This window comes from Myodes glareolus, chromosome 24 (genome assembly GCF_982192425.1).
Source record: "Myodes glareolus chromosome 24, mMyoGla1.1, whole genome shotgun sequence".
NCBI classification, from domain to species: Eukaryota; Metazoa; Chordata; class Mammalia; order Rodentia; family Cricetidae; genus Myodes; species Myodes glareolus.
Genome location: NC_142049.1, coordinates 53,332,268 through 53,357,361, shown reverse-complemented (window position 1 = coordinate 53,357,361; position 25,094 = coordinate 53,332,268). Strand labels below are relative to the sequence as shown.

Here is a 25,094-nt window from a genome sequence, read left to right as displayed (position 1 = left end):
ACACATACCTGGCCCCAGTAGCTTTCCTTCATTTCTATATCGCCATTCTTGTATCCTTGACTTTAAAGCCAGAACCATGAAGCCCCCTCGTTCAAATACATTTTCATCAGCTTTCTCTTTTCTATGGTTTCCTCTACTGCCTATGTCTTTCTTTAAGACCTGTTCACTATTCTTTAATTTCTTTTCACAAGTTGGAAGCTTAACTAACTGGGTGGGGTCCTGCCCTGAAGTTACCACTCCTTTTACTCTATTTAGCATCAGGTTTTTCTTTAAACTTTTTATCTTCTTGAGCACTGGACTTAACTCATTACACTTCCTTATACTCCCTATCTTCTCCAAGTGTACATTTTACATTTTTTTACTTGCTCAGTTTGTTCCTTTTCATTCTAGATATGAGTAAGAGTGATCACTACCAAGAGTATGACACAGTTAATACCAGTCAACCTCTTCTGACAAAGTTATTCAACCAAAACTCTTCAATTTAGCCTCAGACAGATTTTTAGGGCCAAGGGAGAAAGCTAAAATATCACAAGGATGCTCTCTAGGCCACTTACTAGTACTGTCCTCTGCAACATCTTGAACGGGGCCATCATTGTCTACATTGCTCCCAGCATCACTCTCTTTCATGCTCCCACTAATATGGCTCATTAAGCACCCCCCAAAACAAATTCAACTGCTTTCTTAATCCAGAGTCCCAAAGTCCACGTTCTGCAACAAGAAGCATGATCAGACTATTACAGGAATACCCAGCTTCCTAGTACCAACCAGAGTTTTAAAACCCACAGCAAGGCCCAGTGCCTAGCTCTTTCTTTTCGTAGCCTATGGAACTGGGTTTAACTCTCAGCTACTTCTCCAGGACCATATTTGCCTGAATGTTGCCATGCTTATTAGCAAGGTGATAATGGACTAAACCTCTGCAACTGTAAGCAATTATCAACTAAATGCTCTCTCTCTCTTTTTTTTAATAAGAGTGGCTTTGGTCGTGGTTTCTTTTTCCAGCAATAGAACAGCAGCTTAGACAGTGGAGGGAACAACAGAAATGGTTCTGTGATCCTAGAAAGAAACAAGACAAAATTGGGAAATTATTTGGGTAAAATCATAGTTTAAGATTCCCCCAGAAATCCCAGGGTAAATCTGTCTCTTTCCTCTTCCAAGGGGTGAGTTTCCTCCAGAGCTTCCCAAGGTGACTTGCCCTTTGCCTCTTGTGCTGTTGGCAATCCTTGGCTCTAGCTGAAGTTTTTCTGTCTTCCAATCTCCCAGTCTCTCTTGCTTCCTCTTCATATTGCCTTTATCCTGTCCATGAGTCAAATCTCTCTCTCCTCTCTCACACTCTCTCTCCTGCCCTGCTCATTTTGAATGTGTGTATATGCAGGGGTGTTCACATGCCATGGCTTACTTGTGTAGGTCAGGAAATAACTTTTTAGAAGGATGTTTCTCTTTCAACATTTTGGGTCCACAGATAGAATTCAAATCATCAAACATGAAGGTCCTTTTATCTACAGTTATCTTACAGGCCTTCTGCTTCTTTATCACAAAGACATTTGTGAGTGATTTAAATCACTCTCAGTGTCATCCAGGATAACTCATCATCTTGAAATTCTTAATTATTACATGAATAAATATGTTTAAAGCTAACTGTGGCATATGGTTTTGGTACATGTTTCAGGCAAATGTGTGTATTATTCAGGCAGTTTTAATTGAACAGTGTATAATTAGTAACATAATTGTTAATATGTAGAAATCCATGCAATCACATTTTACACTAATTAGGAAAGAAAAAGGAAGATTTCAATGGTAGCTGTCCTCATAACTGTACACTTTTACCCTCAAAAGAACTTTGTGACTGGCATTAGTGTCTGTGTTTAAGCAACATTTAATTACTGAAACTGAAATAGATATATTAGAGTATAAACTATTAGGACGGCAGATGGTGGGAAATGTTGATGATACATGTAGAAATGTAGATAGATAGACAGACAGATGATAAGTAGATAGAGCTACTATGTCTTCCTATTCCTAAGTTCAGGCCTTGTTCTCCTTCCAAATGCTGATAGTTCACAATATCTTGAAAAAGTAACATTAAGTTTATAATTTTAAGTAATTATTTAAAAACATTTCCAATATTGTGTACTAACGAGATAAATAAAAAATCTGTATATTTGTAAAACATGGATATTAGTGCCATAAATGTGCTAAATGATAGAATTATAAAAGTAGCCTGATTGGTGACCTTGATAACTGCAGACGGTTCACCTTTCTAAGACACGTACTAAGAACGTGGCAGGAAACCTTTGCAGTTATTTTATAAAAGTACAAGGAAACAGAAACATTTCCTGAATATTCAGAAATACTCCAGATAAGTCAAAACACAATTTAAAGTAAGCCAGGCAACTGCTGTTACACCTATGATCACTTCAGTGGATTCTCACTGAGACTGTTTGCACTCACTCAGGGGTCACCCACTGAGTGATATATGCTTGTTTCTATAAACTCAATGTCTAAAATTACTGACTCTGACAGCAGAATTTAAAGAATCATCAGGGTCTTAAATTCCAAATTCCTTATATTACCAGTGAAATTCACAGGTGAAAGTAATTACATCACTAATGTTGGCAAAATTCTCTCCTGACTTGGAGATGTGGCTTAGCAGACAATGTATCTTGCTTGCAGAGGATCTGAATTCTTTTCCTAGCACCCACAGTGAGTGGCTTACAACCACCTGTAACTCCAGCTTCAAGGCATCTGAAACCTTCCCTGGCCTCCATGGACACCTTTATTTATGTCACACAGACACAAACACACACCCCACACACACACATACACATACCCACACATTCACATATACCCATACACACATACCACATACACACACAGCACACACATATACAGACACACTCACACATGCACACAAACATCCATACATGCATACCACATGCTCACATGTACACATAGACACCAGACACATATACACACACATACACACCATACACACACTCACACACACAAATAAAAACAAATCTTTAAAGGAAGATTTTGAATCTCAACCCACATCATACTTTTTTGTTTTGTTTTTACATTTTTTGTTTCTTTTCTTTTTTCTTTTTCTTTTCGTTGTTATTTAGCTCTACATTTTTCTCTGCTCCCCTCCCCTTCAACCTTCTCCCAAGGACCCCATGTTCCCAATTTACTCAGGAGGTCTTGTCTTTTTCTACTTCCCATGTAGATTAAATCTATTTATGTCACTCTTAGGGTCCTCATTATTGTCTAGGTTCTCTGGGATTGTGATTTATGGGATGGTGTTCTTTGCTTTATGCTTAAAAACCACATATGGTTGAGTACATGTGAAAATTGTCTTTCTGGGTCTGGGTTACCTCAATCAAAATGGGAGCGGGAACGAATCATGTTTGTTTTTTGTTTTTCGGGGTTTTTTTTAATATTTCCTTGTTTATTTTCTCTTTCCTTCTCTTCTATCCCTTATTTCTATTGTTTTCACTTTTTTGCTTTTTCAATTAAGTACATCAGTAACTGATGTAAGAGCTGTCTCTCTTTGCTAAAGAAAAACAAACCAGGAGTATATTTTAGCAGAACTGATTAACATGCACCTTGCTGATCATTCATGATTTTGAGCTACTCTATATATTCAAGATTTTGAGCTACTCTCTCTATATATGAAATGTATTTTATTATTTATTTACTTGTATGTGCATGTGTAAGTAACATACATGCATATGGAAAATGTGAAAAGAAATAATCCTCATAATTCCATAGTTTCATTATTATGTGATATTAAAAGTTGCCCATTCTACTCAATTTGTGAAAAATACAGACTAGTTAAGGCATATTTATTTATTTATTTATTCATTTATAGCTTTATTTTTATTTTATTTTATTAAAAGAAGCTATCTTTTTATTTTACATACCAATCCCAGTCCCCACTCCCTTCCCTCCTACCATTCCCTCCCCGATCCTACCCTGCATCCACTCCTCATAGTGGGTAAGGTTCATTGCTTTGGGGGAAGGTCCAAGGCCCTCCCTACTATATCTAGGCTGAGCAAGGTTTCTATCCAAAGAGAATAAATTCCCCAAAACTCAGTTCAAGCAGTAGGGATAAATCCAGTGGCCCCACAGTCTGCTCCAGCCATACAACTATCACCCACATTCAGAGGAACTAATTTTGTCCTCTGCTGGTTTTTCCCTGTTTGGCTGGAGTTGGTGAGCTCCCATTAGCTCAGGTAGACTGTTTCAGTGGGTGACCTCATCATGGTCTTGACTTCTTTGCTCAAGGATTATTTAGTTTTACTCAACAAGCATTGACCACAAGTCTCACATAGTCAAGAAAATGCATGGATGATATAATACTGAAAAGTTAGTCTTCATTCTTGTCAATTAGAAAACAATCAATATTCTTATTGTTAACATAACTGCACTACACACTTACTATATATTAATAGGCAGACTTTATGCCTGTTAATATATATAGTGCAGAGTGTGAATGACAAGTAGATTAGTGGCTATGTAATCCAATCCAGAAACATTAAATGCTAGGAGGGGTCGAAGAGTAAGATATGAAGATTTCCATTATGCATTAATTTTATGAGACTACAAATGGTCTTAAAAGGGAAGTTCATGGATTTTTATTTAGGTATAGTACAGAGGAATTATTTTTATGACATTGAAATAATGATCTTTGGGAGATTCTGGTTTCCACTTTAGTTGCTCTAAGTAATATTTTTATATTTGGAATTTTTACCTTCTTCCTCTAACATTTCACACATGGGGTTCATTCATCTGCCCTCTCATGCGAGAAGCGCTCCTTTTAGTTTCCTAGGTTTCCTGCAATGGAATTTCTCACAAATATACTTTTCTTAAATCTCTAATAATTTGTAACTTCTTAACTCTCCTGTGTTCAGTTCACGTGTTTGAGTGACGACTAAGTAAGGTTCTACTAAGATGGAGAAACCATGACAAGCTGACACTCAAAAGCTATGTGGGCCCATAGAGCAGCGATGATGCTGGTTCTGGGGTGCATAGAGCTGGGGAGATGGAAAGCGAGAGTCATGGAATAATGACCCCAAGAAGACTAAAATGAAAGCAGTTCACCATTTCTCTCAAGACACAGACGTGGAGGGGATTGTTTGTCTTGTGTTATGTCAGAAGATGTTTTCTGCCACCATTGATGTGGAGATGATAAACACATGAAAGATACACACAACAGGAAGACTGTAGACTCCTAACAGATTTAGAATGAGGAGGAAGTCTAGAATGAAAGAGCAACTCTGGGAGAGACACAATATTTCAGTATATTCTGCTTGCCTTGGGCATCCCAAATTATTAAACTGTGATTTACCCTCTATTGTCTGGAGTTTACCATAGGAAAGAGTTTGGAAGTCAGGAGGTAATAGAAATGTCAGTATGTTCCAAGATAGATTTTCTTTTATCGCTCTGGTATCTTCTCTTCTTCTCTAGTGAACCTTCTTTTCTCAAGGGAAATCTATTTGATTTAAGTTGAATAAAGCCTACACACTATCGACCGAAGTGTGAAGAAGACATGACTAACTAAACTACCTATTTCCCTGGCTATAATGATTGCTGTAGGCATGCTAGTAATTTAGAATCTTCTCTGGCAATTTCTGTTAAAACAAGCCAAGAAAATTATCATTATTCCCTGTTCCTTTGATAGAGTGTGTGTGAAGTGAATGGCTGGGACTTTTGTTTACTTTGTAGAGAGACTATGAGGATGTCTATGATGTCTGTGAGTACAGGATAGAGCGAGGCCAAGTATACTTTGATATTTTTGTCAAGTTTTGATTGCTTAAGCCATTAATTACTAAGAAAATACTTATGCAAAGCATACAGATTAATGAGTTAATTACCTCAATATCTAATAATGATGATGACTGTAATTGCTTACCATTGTTGGGGTTTTAACAAGTTTCAAGTGTCTAATGTGTATTGTTTTCACATGTTCTAAAATGTCAACAATTCAAAGTAGATAAATGGTAGAGTGACTTTAACAAATGACACAAAACCAAAATTTACATTGAGTTTTTTATGAAGAATTACCATCTTTATGAAGAATTCTTAAAATGAGGTAAGAAAAAAAATGGTGCCGATATGCTGTGAACATGGATGAACGACCAAATTGACTGATTTTAAACTTCCGCAAATGTAAGTAGCTCACCAGTATTTTCAGTAATAATTTACATAGTGGAATTAGTTGCTCACAACTTGAAATGAGGGGGTTTCTAAGCAGGCCGTCAACTTCCCTGAGAGAATGAGTATCTCTACAATGAGCAAGCATTACCTCTGAAATGCCAAGTCAAAATTCCCTCACTGAATAGAAAGTTCTTTGCTATAGCCATATACGATAGAGGCCATTTTCATATTTATTTTTCTGTGTATTACACTTTGGTCATTTCAATCACATTAACTTTACTGTAAAGCCTCTTATAATAGACACTTCCAACCTTGATTTAGAAAGCAAAATGTATTCTTTGCTAGTTAGCTTGCTTGAAATTGCACCCAGCAACAATAAACCATCAAAATTAACCACTTTCTTCACATGAATATGTAACTAACAATTATTTTTACTATAAGAAATAAAGCATTGTTTTCTGTGGTTGGTGAACATTCCAAAGTTTGAATTCTTTATTCCTTTCCAAAGACATGCAGTCTACACTCAATATTTCTGATCCTTGCCTATTAAAAGTTGCTAAGATACTTTTGTTAATACATCAGAGACCAAAACTACTAGAATGATTTGAAAACTACCAAAATCATATTCACATCCACTTGGAAACTCAGAATGCCAACTTATTGACATCTAGGAGTTTTGCACATGCAATCACAACAAGACAACGTCATAACAGAGTAGACTGGGTACTAAAGCTCAGTAATGGATGTTTATATGTAAAGGAGATGGTATATACCACCTTTAGACATGGAAGAGAGTCCTCACGGAGCCACAGGCATGAACTGGAGTGGCATTCCTCCAAGTCCTTAAGGCTAGGAGGAAACTGGGAGGGATCATGTTCCAAGCCTTCAGAAAGACCTGAGCTACACTGATTTTATTTCTGACATCTTGCCTCCAGATCCCTGAGGCAGCTAAGTTCTACCATGCTGAGCTTCCTGGTCATTGGCACTGTCCCCAGTAGCTCTAGGGACTCAAGAGGATGATTCAAAGTATGTCGTCAAGGCTATGCCAGAGTTACACATAATAATGGGCTGGTCAAAAGTCATCCCAAGAACGGCAAGTCACCAGAATTAAGGTTAGAACATTGCAAGGAAATATTACTAAAATATCCCGAGTGCATCTTGGGCTCAGGGTGTATGTGAGGCAAGACTTACCACCTATTCATCTATGGACAGTGCAGGAATCCATTGAGAATAGTGACACGAAGCACTCCATTACATTATGAAATACCTTATCCCCTTCACAGCACTGTGTTCACTGAGGCAAGAAGATGGAATGATTACCTTAGAGAGATTTACAGCCACATATTTTCAGTGTTGAACTGAAGTGGGTTTTCTTTTTAATTTACTAGATTTTTCTCTACAACAATGTTCATTGACATTTAGTTCTTTTGCTGTTTACTTCATTTATAGAATATTTTTAAGGAATTTAAAACTGCCGTTTGTAAAGTAAATATCCACATGCATCATTTCTTAACATTTTAGGGCAGTTAGAAACCTTAGATGATAATCTTTAACAGGGGCTTCTGCAAGCAGAGAACAATAAATTAAAAATCAGATTTAATATTCAAACCTAGAAGTAGTTTCTAATCATCTTGAAAAATAAAAATCAATGGAATAAAATCCGTTCTTCTTCCTTAGCCCATTGCAGCTTTTGGTCTCGTTATTATATTATTGTGGCTCAGCTGAGCACTCAAATTCTCCAAACTTCTGGTTAAAAGTCTACATGTATTTTTTTTTGTATATTCTTTGATTAGTGTACAATTTTCTTGTAACATGAAAATTACCTCATTCTGTAGGTCACGGATCATTTTGCTCTTTCTTTCTACTTCAGTCTTCAAAAAATTAATCTGAAAAATAGAATAGTATGCATATACATTCTCAATATATTACTATGTATTTTACTTTATATTAGTTTGAGGTATCCTGAAATTATTACAGTTTGAATATAAATGTTGAAAAAGAAAGGATCAAAGTTTTCTTTAACCCAAACCTTAATTTACTAGATCTTTATTCAGTTTGATATATGTATATACATATATATTGTTCATTATATTAAAGCTTGTGTAAGTTACATTATATATATATATATATATATATTGTTCATTACATTAAAGCTTGTGTAAGTTTTCAAGACACAATTTTATATTAGTGAAATGTATTCATGTTCTTTTTAATACCAGCTAATCTACATTTGTTTTCAATTAATTATGGAACTGATTAAATTGGGGCTACTGATATCTAAAACTTAATCAAGGTGGTAAAGATCACAGTAACTTATATAGCTCCAAATATAGTGAATTCAATAATTTTGGTTCTTTTGAAGAGAAGCAGAGGGCCAGCATTCAGTTCTACCGTCTACATCCATCCTTTCATGACGGCTTCCATTATGACTATTTCTCAGGTAGCGTGCATGAGAAATCCACAACCCAGTAAAAGTTACCCAAGATTTTGACTCTAAACTATAGAAGCATCTATTGTCTTTTTTGTGGTGTTTCAGCTAAGGCACCCAGAGAGAACCAGTTGTTCTGTAGCTCACGTGGGTAGAAGGTGTTGTTGACACCATTTTGGGTGTGGAAAGTCAAAAGACGTGTTCAAATGATTAGCAAGAAGAGAATAGCAGGTTGTAGAGAGATGGAATGAAGCTGGCATATGCAGGTATCTGAGTCATATAGGTAGAGAGGTATAAGAATGACTCCAGATGGAGTCTCGGTTGTCTTCAAGAGCTGAAACAGCTGTACTATTTTCTAGAAGACTCATAGCACCTGACTCCTGATCTTTGCTTTCCATAAAGGGCTGTTGGAGCCTTATGTTACCTGTAAGCGCCCTGTCCTTAGAGAATCCATGAATAAAATAGCTTCATTTGTCACTGAAAACTCAAGCCAAACCATTGGATAGTGATGATAGCATATATCAAACAGAAAATGCTTAAGAACTACCAGGTCTATTGTTTCAATCATTAAGTCTCAAGGTAAATTTAAACTATTGGGATGCTTATGTCAAGGAAATACCACTAATCACAATCACTGTCCCATTACATGGGGGAATTCAAGACCTTTGGTAATCCAAAATAATTACTTGTAATGGCATGATGCTATTAAAAATTTATATATCTGCAGAACCAGTGCATGCTTTCTGATAGATGAATTTCATAGCTAGTTCTATATGTAAGTATTTTGTTGGTAACAAAACTTTAAATTGTGAAATAATTGAAGCAATCTTCATTTCATACATAATCTATTCTGATATGAAACGTTCATTTATTGATAGATTCAGTAATGCTTGCATTGCTAATATTCACATTTATTAAGAATATACTGAAATAGATTTTAGTATCAGGCCTGTAATTCTTTAAATACTCCACACAGCCATATGAGAATATGAAACTCAAATATATTCAGAATATTTTAAAATATTAGTATTTTGAGATCACTGGCTTAGAATCCCAGCAGGATTTAACTTCCCTACAGAAATAAGTATTCCTGGTATTGACTTCAATAACAGTTTTCAGAGACAAGAATACCAAGTGTCTGCTGTGATTGAAGCATGGAAGTAAAGTACTTCTTTTTGCTTGACGAGGCTAGAAGCTTTGGGGCAAGTCTTGCTTTAGAATTAAGTCTCATCCAGGAGAAGTTGAGCTATAAAAGTTAACAGGAGTCATGAAATGCATTCAAACACAATTAATATCTTTAATTATCATTTCACACCTGCTAGCCTGTTATCCCTGCTGTCTGCCAGGCTTTGGCAAGACAGATCCAAAGCAGAATGATTTCTCCCTGCAACGTCCATGCAGAGATAAAAGCAAATCTTTCTGTCTTCATAAAAAGTGTGTTGGAGCATGATCATTTCAAGGGGCATCTACTGGTCACACAATACAAATTTTTAGAAATATATTCTCTTTCACATTTTATGATTTAATAAACAAGTTTGCTATTGTATTTCACAGAATTTTATTTTGTACCTGGAAAAACCTTTACTTACTATAACTTTTTTAGAAGAATTGTACATTTGGATAAAAAGGTCACAATTCAAAATTCAATCAAGGTCATCATAAAAGTATCTTTTCTTTAAATATGAAATGGTATAATGATATTTGTAGACTCAAATCCAATTTCCCATCAGAACGAGAGCAAGGCAATTACAAAAACCTCCCTTCCTTGCCACAACTTTAATTACTATAGAAGGCAGTATTAGAAGGCAAAATAATTAGTGATTGATTTGCAACAGTAGACTTGTCCAGCACACATATGCCTTCAATGTTTAGCATAGGATGTTTATGTAGAAAGAAAAATCCCAAACTGTTCTGTCGAGGTTCATCAATCTGCTCTTACAATGTCTTCCCAAATGAGTAAAAAGTAAACTTCACTCACTTAAAATATTAGGAGTTTGCATTGCATGTTTGTCCCAGATTTTCTTTATTAGCCTGTTTATGAACACCAGAATACTCGCATGGGCATCTTTGACAGGCCTTCAGGGAACAAAAGAGTGAGGAAAGCTCTTTGACATAAGGATTTCATTTTCTTAGCATGCTTTCTGGGCTGGTTAATCTTCATTTCCAGCTTGATTAGATTTAGATAATCCAGGGGAAACACTCATAAACCTATCTGTAAAGGAGTTTCCAGAGAGGTTTTATTGGGAAGGCAAGAGCCAATGTGAAGGTGAATTACACCACCCCAGGGGTTAGATGACTAGAGAAGAAATCAAACACAAATAACTGAGAAGTACTTAAAGAAATACTCAACTCCTTAGTCTTCAGGGAAATGAAAATCAAAATTACTTTGAGATTTTTTTTTCTTACACCAGTCAGAATGGCCAAGACCAAAAAAAGAATGACAGCTAATGATGGCAAAGTGTGGAGTAAGAGACATGCATTACTGGGGGAGTACAAACTTGTACACCGATTATGGCAATAAATACAGTGGTTCCTCAAGAAGATGGGAACTGATCTACCTCAAGGCTGAACAATATCACTTTTGGAAATATACCCAAAGGACTCTACATCCTACTACAGAGCCAATTGCTCACCATTGTTCATTTCTGCTCTATTCGTAGTAGCCGGAAATTAGAAACAGCCTAGATGTCCCTCAGCGGAAGAATTGATGAGGAAAATGTGGTACATTTATACAATAGACTATTACTTAGCTGTTAAAAAATGAAATCATAAAATTCTCAGATAAATAAATAGAGCTGGAAAAATTATTTTGAATAAAACAACCTAGATCCCAAATGACAATAGGATATACATTCACTTACACGTGAATGTTAGCTGTTAAGTCGATAAGCAGGCTACAATTCACATAACTAGAGGTTAGGTATAGAGTTAGGAACTGGTGTGTCAGGGGTAGGGGAGGTTTGTACTATCTTAGGAAAGGCAGATAGAATAGATAGTTATGAATGGAAATTGTGGGTGCGGGTGCTGGAACAATAGGACCAAACAGGGAGGAAGAGTAGGGAGGTCAGTAAAGGAAAGAACTTGTTGAGGCCAGCAAAAACTAAGGGTCATTTAAGGGGTCATATGGAAACGTAGTCCAGCAGAAGCTTTCTAAAACACATATGAAGGTGATCTAAACAGAATGGCCAAGTAATGGGGTAATGGGGAAAAAAAACCCCAACTAAACATCTCTCATCACCAAATAAAGCCTCCAGTTCCAGGAGTGGGTCATATATAATCTAAGTCTTGGTCAAAGAGACCCCATAGACCTATTGCTGAAGAAAACACCTGCACAATTCATTAAATATGGAGAAGTCGAACTGGTGCCTGTGTAAACCATTCATTCCTTCTTTACAGTGTTCATGATACTCGAAGTTACTCTACACACTTCCAAATGAGAAAGGTAAACATTAATCCAGCTACAATACCTTAGGTAAACAATGGTGTCCTCCCTGCAAGATGTGCTAGTGCAGTAGTGGCACAAAGCTTTTGGGAGTCACCAACCAATACCTGATTAAATTTAAGGTCCACTTCATCAAATGGAACCTATGCCTGACGCTGCTTGAGCAGCCAAGTACCTGAGACTGGACAGGCCAGAGACGTTAAGGGAAAGTGAAATACTGCCATTCTGCTGGAGTGACATGAGAGTACAGTGACTCCTAACAGCTTCTGAACTCCTCAGTTCACAGTCATCCTCAGCCATCAGCAGAGGTTTTCACTACAGTAGATGCAAATAAACACAGAGACCCTACTGCTAGACAAGCTGTGGAGAGAGCATCCTAAATGGGATGTCTCCATCAATTCCCCTCTTTCAGGGCTCAGGGCAACCCGTAGAGGAGGCAGAACAGATGAAGGACATCAAGGAACTAAATGACAGCAGGACAGTACAAATATGAAGTCTCAGAATCTGTGGTAGCATGCACAGAATTTGCACAGGTCTGGGCCGATGGGAGTCCCATGATGAGAGGGGAAGTGCTCATAAGACCACATTGTTAGCCCAGGAACTGTCTCCAAATGATCACCATTAGTGAATGGGAAAATTAGTTTTCTCCAACTGAGTCTCACTGCGAGTACAAATCACTCTTAAGGCCAGGCCCAATGCCTATCAGTAGAGGGCCAACACAAAATGAACTCAGTGGCACTTTTGGAGGCTCTTTACCCATAAAGCTTTGTCAGAGCTCTTTGTTGTTTTCTTGGTTTTAATCATAGAGGTCTTTAGTATATACATACACACACACTTAATATATATAAACTTTGTGTGTGTGTGTGTGTGTATAAAGTTTTTGGGGTTTTTTTGTTTTTATTTTGTTTTTTTTGGTTTTGGTTTTGTGTCTTTATGTAATTTTTGCATCTACAAAATATGTGCTTGCCTCTATGTTGATATTTTTTCTTAAATTTTATAGTTCTTTTGTTTCTGTTTTTGTTTGTGTTTCTGTCCTATTCTGCTTAGTTTGTTTTTATTTATATAATTTTATTTTTATTATGTTTCTGGATGCCTCTTTGTATTCTACTGGGAGAGAGAAAGAAAAGGGTATCTATAGATTTGGGTGGGTGGGGAAATGGGAAGGACATGGGACCAGTTGGGAGAGGAGATCCATAATATACTATATTAAAAAATATCTATTTTCAACGAAAATAAAAAGAAGCCAAGCAGACAAACTGAGAAACAGGAAAGACCTCTCTGTGTTTGCTGAGAGCAGATACACTGTGACCAGGTTCATCATGATCCATGTACGTCTCTCTTGGTGTCCTCTTCTTTATTTACAGTGCATTTAATTAGATATATTAAAACATCAACAAGAAAAGATCTCACTGTCATGACTGGTAGACATATGTAGTAACTCTTTTCTTGAAAGGAAGCTCCGAGAGGCTTTCCATGGTCTCTACTGATTCATACTCCCAGCAAAGTGCACAAGTATCTTTATGATATAAAGAAATGAATAGCTGTCTGGAGAAGCCAAGGCCCAGTTTAAGTGCCTCATTCTCCTTCATTGGTCTATGATTACAAATTTATTTCAATATCATACTTCTCTGACATGATATCACTGGAGAATAGTCTGTACTAAGATATAATGCTAAGAGAGACATAAATAGATCTCATCTACATGGAAAATACAAAAGACAAGATCTCCAGAGTAAATTGGGAGTATGGGAACCTTGAGAGAGGTTGAAGGGGAGGGGAGAGGCAGGGAGGGGTGTAGAAGGCCGCAACCACACTCTCCACCAAAGATGGCGCTGACATCCGGCTTCACCGCCAGGTGAACGCATATGTGCTCGGTAATTTCCCACTGAGTCCCCGCCTACTCCCGAGGCATTCACCTGGGATTATGGACAATTGACCAATCCAAGAATGACATGTTCCAAAGCAGGGTCTGTTTCCTATATAAGGGATGGGTTCCATCTTATCTGGGTCTCCGCCATGTGGCTTATGCTCTAGCTCCCAAGAGGATTAAAGCCATTTCTGCAGAAGGATCCTATGTGTACCGCGTGGTTCTTGCTGGCGAGACGGTAGCGCGGGACAGAGGGGAGCAGAGAAAAATGTAGAGCTCAGTAAAAATCTGTAAAATTTTTAAAAAGATATAATGCTTCCAGTTTCATGTGTTTTTTTATTGCTACTTTTTTCTTTTATTGAAGATATGTTTTCATACAAAATTTTCTGATTATGGTTTCCCCCTGGTAAGATTTGTTGAAGGAGGCAGAGGCAGGAGGATCACAGGTTGTTTTCTTTTGTAATCTAGATAAGTTTGGCTTGGGAATTTTCTTTTCCAATGTCATTTATGTGATTTTTTTGTAGATCGTTGAAGGTTTTTATAGGCATTTTTGGTAGAGATCTCATTGGATCTGTAGTTCTTATTGGGCAGTGGGAAAGTTTTTATACTATGGAGTCTCCCTCCGTGAACATTCAGTGAACATTCCAGTGTGTGTGTGTGTGTGTGTGTGTGTGTGTGTGTGTGAGCGTGTGGTGTGTGTGTGTGGTGTGTATGTGTTATGTATGTGGTGTGCATGTGGTGTGGATGTGTTATGTGTGTGGTGTGTGTATATGTAATGTTTGTGTGGTGTATGTGGTGTACGTGGTGTATGTGGTGTATGGGTATGGTGTGGATGTGGTATATGCATGTAGTGTGTGTATGGTGTGTGTGTATGTGATGTGTCCATGTGGTATGTGTGCGTGGTGTGTATGTGTTGTGTGTGTAGTGTGGTATGTGGTATGTGTGTGGTGTGTATGTGGTGTATGTGTGGTGTGTATGCAGTGTGCTTGTGATGTGTATATGGTGCATGTCGGGTATGTGTGCAGTGTGTGTATATGGTATCTATGTGGTGTGTGTATATGGTGTGTGATGCATATGCAGTATGTTTTTGTATGGTGTGTGTGATGTGTGTTTGTGTTGTGTGTGTGTGTGGGGGTCCTCTCTGTGTGTTGATTCTCTTGGTTAATGAATAAAGAAACTGCCTTGGCCTGATAGGGCAGAACTTAGGTAGACGGAGAAGACAGAACTGAATTATGAGAAGAAGAAAGCAGAGTCAGAGAGATGTCATGGATCTGCTGGAGACAGACAGTGGGAATTTTACCCGGTAAACTACTGCCATGTGGCAATACACAGATTAACAGAAATGGATTAAATTAAGATGTAAGAATTAGCCAATAAGAAACTAGAACTAATGGACCAAGCAGTCATTTAATTAATACAGTTTCTGTGTGGTTATTTCGGGGCTAAGCTAGCCGGACAGTCAAGATGGACAAGTAGCTCCTCCTTGCAACATGTGTGTAGGGAATATGTATGTGGTGTGTGTGTGTGTGTGTGTGTGTGTGTGTGTGTGTGTGGTGTATGTGGTTGTGTGGTATGTGCTTCTTTTAATTATCAAAGTAATGCTATTACAATATTTATGATAGGTGTATTTCCTTTACTCTGTTAAATGCATTCCTGTTATTCTGTAGCCATTGTAAAGCACATTGAACTGGTATCTATAGTAGCTGGTTCACTATCAGGACATGAGAACATTATTCACATTTGCATGAGTTTTGTACCCTTAAGCACTGAGGAATTCAATCGTGATTTAAAAGATCTTTCTGGAAAAGTTTTCTGGGTTTTGATATATTTGATCAAAACATCTGCAGAAGTGATGATTTGAATTTCACTTTCCCAATTTGGATGTCTAAAAGTCATGACAAATTAGCATTTTTTTTCTTGCTCTAAGTGTCATAAAGCTTTCAAACTTACAATATTGATTATAATATTAGCTTTTTGAGTCTGTAAGGGATCTGTGCATTAAGATATAGACCTTTGTTTCCTAATTTGTTCGTTTTTCTTCATGAAGTGATTGCATTTTATCAAGTGCCTTTTGTGCATCTGTTGATCATGTATTCTTTATCTTCATATTATTGATATAGAATGCTTCCATTATTAATACGAATATTTGAACAATCCTTGAATTCTTTGTTATGAATTCACTTCTCTGGCATAAATAATCTTTTTATAGTTGATTTAACAAGTTTGATATCATTTTGTTTACTGTAAGGGCAACATTGTTCGTGAAGAAGATTGCTTGCTGTTTCCTCTTGGTGACATTCTGTGGCCTTGCCAAACACATTTGTAAAAATTCCATTGTCATTATTTGTTTACTTTTAAAATAATTTATTGAATATTTCTCAGTTATTTCTAATAGTTTACATTACTGATGTCATTTTAGCAATATTTGGTCACTTGCTCTACCTCGCTCTTACTTATGGATGGATGGGGTTGAGGCTGTTTGTGTGAAGTTTTACTGCTTGGGGAAGAACAGAGTGTGATAATTTCAATTTTTCCTAGGGTTTGCAAAGCCATTGCTAGTAACACCTTTGTTCTGTAAATATCTTTCCTTAGAAAACATTAGTATCTTGGCAGCTGTTTTCCTTAAATGTGATTTTGTCTTCATTTTCCTAAGTTGTTCATGATGTAAAAGTTTCAGTTTTCAATTTATCATATCTTTACACATTTTCCAATACTTTTAATTTTATTATGTCCCATTTTAAGATTTTGTTTTAATACAGTTAAACTATTTCACTTCATTGTTATTTCTAATACGTGAGGATTTTTATTAGTTTGGAAGTTTGTTTTCTTTTCTTACTGTACTCAGTAGTCTTCTAGTTCTGCCGTTATGTGTGTGGGACTAACACAACTCATGTAGACATTTGATCATCCCCTGTCCCAGGATGTTCCAAGTCGTCCATTCCCATGAAAGTTTAGTCACATAAAAAGTTCTCACTATGGAAATCCGATGTCTGCACCGAACATTACTGAATTATACTTGTTTTTATCCCCACCATTTTCCTTTCATCTCCTTCTTAGCTCTTTGCAGGGAAGATCAAAGAAAACGAAAAGAGTCCTTCCCTTTCCGCACCTGGAGTCACCTCAGGAGAGGCTTTGAAGTTGGTGACTTGGAATCTTTGCTTTATCCTATGAGCTGCTCTCTTTGTAACATATACATTTTATGATTTTTACTGTCATGTTGGGTGATGTGACAGGTTTTCTAACTTTAGTTCAGGAAAGAAGCAAATCGTGTGGTGCATCTTCACATCATCCCACTGCCTTAGAACTAGCAATATTAAAAAATGATGACAGCTTATGTTGAAAATTGCTTTTCTTCATTATAATCTTCCAACACAGATAATGAATAAAGGACATATGTTTTATGTCGTAATATAATTCTTTGTTTCCCAACACACGATCATTCTGAAAGAGCACCTTGTGTCTACATACACTTTTGTATATGCCTACATACTTCTAAATATTGGCACACATGTGACTTTAAACATATTTAATACAATTATAGTAAATAACAATGATAGTGCATCTGTAGGTAAGAACATACTAAGCATTACCAAAATTGAATTGTCTTGCCATTACTAAATAGAATGAAGTTTCAGGTGTTTAGTCAGAGATCATTGTTAGATTGGTGATACAGCTCGAGCTTGTGACAGGAACATTTGTGATTCTGAACTTCAGATCAGTCTCACAGAGCTCATTGTCAACCAGTAGGAATTGCTGCTGGAGACCCATGATGGTGTCCTGATTGTGTAACTAAATGGTTTTGATTAGCAATGACTTAGTATAGAACATTAGAACATCCCTAATGATTCAGAGCAGATTACATTATGTGAGTCTTCCCTTGTAAGACATTAATCCTATGTCATCATTGATAAGGCTTACTATGACATTAGCAGGTGGTAGTGACAATGATAGCCTACAATTTTGAAGTTAATTACAACTTATCACCCCTTCTGTTTAGTACTTTGTGTGCACAGAATCATATTCACCAATGGAGAGCTGTGTAAGTAGTTGGTAGGAGAGTCTGAGGGAAATGAAATGACCATATATGAATTTGTAATAAAAATGGTGGGCAGAGAAGGAAGGACAGAATATCACTTTCAAGTCTACTATAGCCTATAGGTCAGATATAATTACACTTTCAATTATAATATTATTTTATTTCTATATAATAATAAAATATTTTAATAGTATATTATTGTTATTTTAATAATAACAACAGCCCTTATTATTTTAATGTGATACACTGTCTTAACTGGATAAATAAGCAAACTGGCAGAACCTGATCAAGTCCACAGAATCCTGTTCCACTAAGAATTACTCTAAGAATGGAATACTAAGCCAGTCCCCACAAGCAGGTTTAGGCTCAGGAGAAATGTGAGGGAAGTGGGGATAGGAATGTCACAGCTCTGAGGAGCTTTTGAGTCTCCACAAAAAATGGTATGGAGAGCACGCTGGGTGGGCACAGGGGTCATACTCTGTATCCAGGGCATTTTCATGGCTGGATATTCTACCTTGGGCCTGTGTTCTTTCAAGAGTGACAATGTTCTCCTTGGAACTCGTCTGTGTATAGTATGGTTATCACTGTGGTGTGTGCCTTGGTTGCTCTGCCCACTAGCAATGTAAAGTGAGCCAGTACTTTACCTCCTGTGAGCTACAGCTTCTTAGGAATCAATCGATCAAACAATATGGCTTTATGACAAGAGTCTGAGAAAATAGTGAATACAGCACATCTGTTCTCGAGGACACCACTTTTTATCAGATTAAATTCCCCAAGATAAATTCAAATGAAGTCTTATTGAACAGCACAAATGAGATCACAAACAGAGCCATCCAACATTCTAAGTCCATATTGAGGGAAACATTGACTAGGAAGACACTAAAACATGTCCATTCTTTTACAAAGGTTTGGTGCCCAGATAGCCAAGCACTATGACGTCTTACATAAAATCACGCAATGTTTCCATTTGGCCTAAGCATGTTTTATCAGGAAGAGAGAATGAGAACTTCCAGGAAACATTCCTAAGACAGCAAAGCAGGTCGTCGTTACGAGGAAGACTGACCTTAGGACTCAGCAGTCCAGGGTGACAAACTGAACTGAGGGTCATTCTCAAAACTCCACACTCCAACCAAAGTTTATAGAAGCATTGCAAATAAAAGGCTCACCAGAGTTTCTAGAGAGCCTGGGCTTCCAGTAATTGAACAAGATGGGTACCTGCATTAATCTTGTTTCTGGTTTCTAAAACTGAGGTTGGATTTTATTGACAGTCTGGAAAGAGTTTGCTCCAAGAACCATGTGCTGGACCAGCTTCTTTCTCACTAGCCCGATAATATGCTTGAAATACCCTTCTCTCTCTTCCTGCCTCCTTCCCTGGAGCCACAATAGGTCATGTACTCTCAGGACCATACTTTCAAATAACAATCAATCAGCTGAAGAATAATACCCTCTAGTGCCACTCCAAACCACTTCCGACTTGCCCTAGTGACCTTAGGGGCGGGTACCCACAATGTGGAAGAAGCTCCTATGTCCCAAGGTTACTGCAGTTGTTCACACTGCCCATCCTGAGTCTCTTTAGCTGTCTCACCATTGCACTGTCTCTGAAATCATAATGGGATCTACCGTCCCGTTCTCTCTGGGGGCCATAATGGGATCTACTGTCCAGTTCTCTCTGGGGGCCATAATGGGATCTACTGTCCAGTTCTCTCTGGGGGCCATAATGGGATCTACTGTCCAGTTCTCTCTGGGGGCCATAATGGGATCTACTGTCCAGTTCTCTCTGGTCAGCACTAGCCTTCTCCTTGGGGGCCCTGGATAAAACTTACCATCCATCTTCTCAGTAGTACATTCAAATCTATTGATGTCTAGCAAACAGAGTTTGATATTATATATTTTATTTTTAAAAGGAGATTCAGGCACTAGTTACTATATAGAACTCTTAATTTTCCAAGAGTTACAAAAGTGAGTCTGAGAAATAAATTTGAGACTAATATCCCAGCATTGCTTCAGGAGCCAATTTCCTGTCTCTGGTGAATATCACTGATAAAAGCCACAGTACGTGTATCAAAAGGATATCATCTTGCAAAGATCTAGGAGGCAGCTGGATTCTGAAACTGTAGGTCTTACCCTATGAATAATCTGTAGGATGGATGACGAAGCAGACAGCTTGGCCTGAGTGATTCCCGTGCCGTGGCTGTCTGGGACAGCTGAAGGATCTGCACAGGTTAACTGGCTTTTAGTTCAGCTTCCACCCCATCCAGGCACCACTAAAGAGAGCCTGAGTCAGTGCCTGGTCTGCCTCTTCAGTAGGAGCTAGAAGATCGCCAAATTAAACCCAACGTTCACCCTTTTCTTATAGGAAATTGTGGCAAAGCATTATGCTGATCAAAATGACTGAAGCTTCTGTTGTGGAGTCTTTATGTTTTTTTCTCTTTTTGTGATGTATTTTTCCATTGTGATTGGAGAAAAGGAAGAAATAAATTCTCAGTCCCAAAGCTATTACACAAAGAGACACAAACACACTCACTGTAGCCTGATGCTTCTCTGCTTTCTCAGATGTCTCTTTAAGCTGATTCTGCAGGGCCTCCTGGAGAGACTTCATTTCTTCCCTAGGTTAGTAGAAAAAAGAATAAAGACGAGATACCAAATGATTCCACTATTTTCCATGAACTTTACAAAAAGAAGTTGATCTATCTACATTTAAGAAACAGCTAACTATAATTATGAAAATCCACAGCAATACAAAAGGCTACATCTAAATACTCTGCTAATAAAGGGCTTTCTTTCCTTACACACATGTAAAGCAGGTGATATTTAGGGTAATTTGCCTTGTTATTATGTTTTATAAGAATCCCACAGTGAGAATCACTGTGAACAATGAATGTGTTCAATCAGCTCAATATACCAACTCAAACTGGAAAGCTAATTTCACTGATGACATGTAACGGCTTGAAAATGTTAGGTTAAAAATCATGATAGACTTCTGAGAGAAATTATTGCAACCTTCTGATCCTCATTAATTTCTTAATTTTGCAGTATTGTGGCTCAGCTATAATTTATAAGACCTGAGAATTTTTCATGAAAACACAAGAAAAATAGATTTAATTCTAACTATTGCTTCATGGGCACAGGAAAGAAAATATATGATCATAAATGCATGGAAATTGTGTCCCTACAACATTAACATGCACAGACTATGTGTTCTTTTGATGGGGGAATGGAGAAAGATAAATATCACATTGTCTCTTATAGACACAACGGAAGTCAAGAGAAGTTCTCAGTATAAGGGTTAGGGGAGCAAGCAAATAACAACCATGCAGTGACTCTCTGTGTGTGTGTGTGTGTGTGTGTGTGTGTGTGTGTGTGTGTGTGCATGTGTGTGAATGTCATGATGAAAGCCATTATTTTATGTGCTTACTTATTCCTCTTAAAGATTTAGAATTTGTACATATTAATGATATTGATTTGCTTTGATTGAATTTTTGTCACCCAAACATCACCTCAAAAATATTAGATTATAAAAGTTAATGTATGTATGTGGACGTGTGTGTGTATGAGCACGTGCGTGTGTAATAGAGAACACATATATGATATGTGATTATGCCTAGAAAAGTTGCCTAAGAGCACCAACAACTAAGCAGAGTGTTGTTCTATTCCACGAGAATCAAAACTGGCTTAAATTCGGTCATCAGTTGCTGGGAAACTAGCTCTGGTAATTTGGGCAAGTGGTAAAATTCCCTCCTTGTAAATTTCCTCATTTAAAACTGGGCACAATAATAAAAATACTTTGTAGACTTGTGGCAAGGTTTAAATGACACAATAAACAAAGTGTTTAACAGAGAGTCAAGTAAAGAAAATTACTTATTCTGCAATCATTAAAAAACAACCCCATAGAGACCATAAGCATACTCTTTGATCAGGATGACAAGCTCCTTCTTCTAGCAGGGACAGTCTGTGTCTTCTAGATCTCAACTTTAGGTACTGGGATCACCCAAATTTAATTTTCAAGGGAGACAGAAAAAGGGAGGTAGGAGAGAGAGATTTGATTTTGGAATGATTGTGGTCCAGGACAAATACATAATCCATGGTTTAAAGCTAAATTTCAGCTTTCATGAGGAATTTTCTAATAGGGACATTTATATCTGGGATACCATATTTTTAACAAATGAACTTTTGTGACATAATAATTAAATATTGGTATTATATGCAAATATGAAATGCAATATAATATAAATTATGATCATATGCTATTGCATTTGTTACCTATCACATCAAAATATATCTGTGAGTGACAGAAAACTGAGGTGCACATGGACAGTGGCTAGGTTCACAGCATGTGTGCACAGCATATGTGCACACACACAGCATATGTGCGCACACACACAGCATATGTGCACACACACAGCATATGTGCGCACACACACAGCATATGTGCGCACACACACAGCATATGTGCGCACACACAGCATATGTGCGCACACACAGCATATGTGCGCACACACAGCATATGTGCGCACACACAGCATATGTGTGCACACACAGCATATGTGCGCACACATACAGCATATGTGCGCACACCAGTGGAGACAGTCCTTACACTGCTTCTACGGAAGGGAAAAAAGGAAGGAAGGGTGCTGGGGAGAACAGAAAAACAGTTTCTGCAAGTGCAGGTTAAAATGAGTTAAACAGTCAACAAAATGTCAAGATAATTTTATAGTAGCTACTACTTCTAATTCTAGATTTTGTATTTAGACTACCTATTGCTGGTTTTAGACGATGAATAATAGTCTAAAAAATATATTACAAAAGACAAGGGAATAAAATCTCATATCATGATATATAAAGGAAAACAGGAAACAAGAAAAAACAAGTAGTAATATGTTAGTAAAAATTGGACAAAAGGCCTGGAGGGAGTCACTAGTTAAAAGCATTTGTTCTTCTTGTAGGATAACCCAGATTCAATTCCAAGCAATTCCGAGTTCCAAGGGACTGGCTGCCCTTTTCTGTCTTCTATGGGAACCAGGCAGGCATGTGGTACACATACATATAATTAGCAAAACACTTTGCAATAAAATAAAAAACACAAATATAAATATAAGTGAGTCCAATATTTTTAGATGGTGGAAGCAGAGAATTCCGTACATCTCTATATCAAGCAGAGCCACTGTGTGGTGGATAGCTTGGCCTTACGTCTACCAACCAGCTCTCAGCACACTTTCTTCTGTCTTCCTTTCTAATACACATATTTTTAACCAGCCCACTGTCCTCCAGCTTCTGGAGCCAGACTTCCAGACTCACAGTTTCTATGCTATGCGAGATAATTCCAGGCTTCTTTTCTTCAACACCACACCCCACCTCGGAAGATTTGACCAGACAGTTAGGTCTGGATGTCTTAGAGCCTCTTTGATGCTGAAGTAACTCTCTAGTTCTAAGACTGGGTAGCTCCAGCAACAGGGTGAGATTGCTCACACACGTGTTTATCTTAGCATAGGTTATCATATTGAGACAGCATTGGGAAGCTTTTTCATCTTGATTTTAATCTCTATTTTCCTCTCAGGAAGGCATGAATTTCAGATGATGATGCCTGCTGTGTCAATCAGTAATTTACAGAATAAATGCTTGTCACATCCCAAGCTTCCTTCTGGCTCCCAGAAAGCATGTCAGTCGTCAGTAGTCTCATAATGCTCTGAGTCCTTCACCAAGTCAGCAGAGAGAACAAAGTATGCTTTCTCATGTACTCTTAAGACACTTGAGGACACTCCCATGGTCATTTCTCTGCTTACAGCTCTTTAGTACTGACATTATGTAGTTTAGTGTCTCTCTACCAACTTCTGTGAATATTATCTAGGCAGCTATATATTATGAACATGTTCTATTTAATAGTCAAAATAAGGTACCATGGATCATTTATCATCTATCTATCTATTAATGTGATTATCAGGTGCTTATCAGCTGTTTATAATCTGTTATTTCTATATCTCTTATGACACCTCTTTCTCTCTTGTTAGCAGTAACTACTCAGTTATCTACTCATGCAGCTGTGTGTGGATCTCTCACTCCCTCTAGATTTACTTAAAAATCTGTCTCTAGATACACAGAAATACTCTCTAACTTTGTTATTTGTTCATGAGGGGAATTCTAGGTCAGACAGTTTTGTTTTGAAAAGGTTACCTACGTCCATGGCTAAAATTTACTGAGATTTTTATGCTGATTTTAATGGCACACATAAAATGAGTTATTTATATTCAACAAATCTTCTAATTTCATATGAAAGTCTGACATTTCGGGGCCAACACATCTGCTTTCTTTCACTGCTTTGGTTGAACAGTTGTTCAGTCCTCTGAGAACTTGTGTATGAAGCTGAGGTGTAGATGATTATTACTTAAACATATTTTATAGACTTCATGCCATTTATCTGATTGGCCTAAATGCTTTCTGTGTTGTTATAAACATACACAGGGGCCTGAGAAAATATAGTAAAAACAAAGGCATGGACTTGTCTTCGTCTTTGTCACACCTCAGGCCCCACACCTGTGCTGAACTTTCTGAAGCCATATGATTCTAGGAAAAATGTGTCTTTCTTCCATAGTCCTTCCTCTCCTCTTGAAACCATCTTCCCAACTGCCTACATCTCCTTTTCCTCCTAAACAGAGTCAGCATAGCAATTCTCCTGAAATGAACTACTCCATTCTCTACAGAGCTACCCACCTTGAGGTCTCAATGATGGACACTGAAGGCCATCCCCTCTGGGACATCCCTTCAAAGGTTTTGCCTCAGACACAGTTCCTCCAGCCTCTTTAATCCTTGACAACTGACTTGAGTCTTGTAGAAACTATTTTTGTGTTTTTTTCCTATTATGTTTCTTTTTATTCATTTGCTTTGATTGAGATGAAATTTTTTGTTAAAGAAGTAATTTCCACAAATCTTAGTTTATTTTGGCTGATAATCATTTCTTTTATTCATATATTTTCTTAGAAAAAAATATACTCTGTTAAATTGTTACTGTGTTGCTCAATAGATGTCCCAAACTTTTTCTTTTTAAATGAAATCTTTTTTATCAATTTCTATTAACTCCATCACTTCAAGTGCTCCAGTAGAAAGAGGAGACTATGAAACTCCCACATCTAAGAGGTCAAAAAGTCTTTAGATTCCTTCAAACGTGCCCTTT

The 25,094-nt window shown here is 37.4% G+C and overlaps 1 protein-coding gene across 3 annotated transcripts in view; it reads right to left on the bottom strand.

Annotated features, from left to right (window-relative positions):
- The window catches only part of LOC125399432 (leucine zipper protein 2), a 379,570-nt gene that overhangs the window by 169,676 nt on the left and 184,800 nt on the right, over positions 1 to 25,094 (bottom strand). For 2 of the 3 annotated variants that reach the window (XM_048432858.3, XM_048432861.3), the window contains exons 4-5: positions 20,454 to 20,535; positions 7,980 to 8,042 (exon numbers count right to left, since the gene is read on the bottom strand). In XM_048432858.3, coding sequence (XP_048288815.1) covers positions 7,980 to 8,042; positions 20,454 to 20,535 — 145 coding nt within the window. The remainder of the gene's footprint in view (positions 1 to 7,979; positions 8,043 to 20,453; positions 20,536 to 25,094) is intronic. The other variant, XM_087901310.1, reaches the window with a different exon arrangement.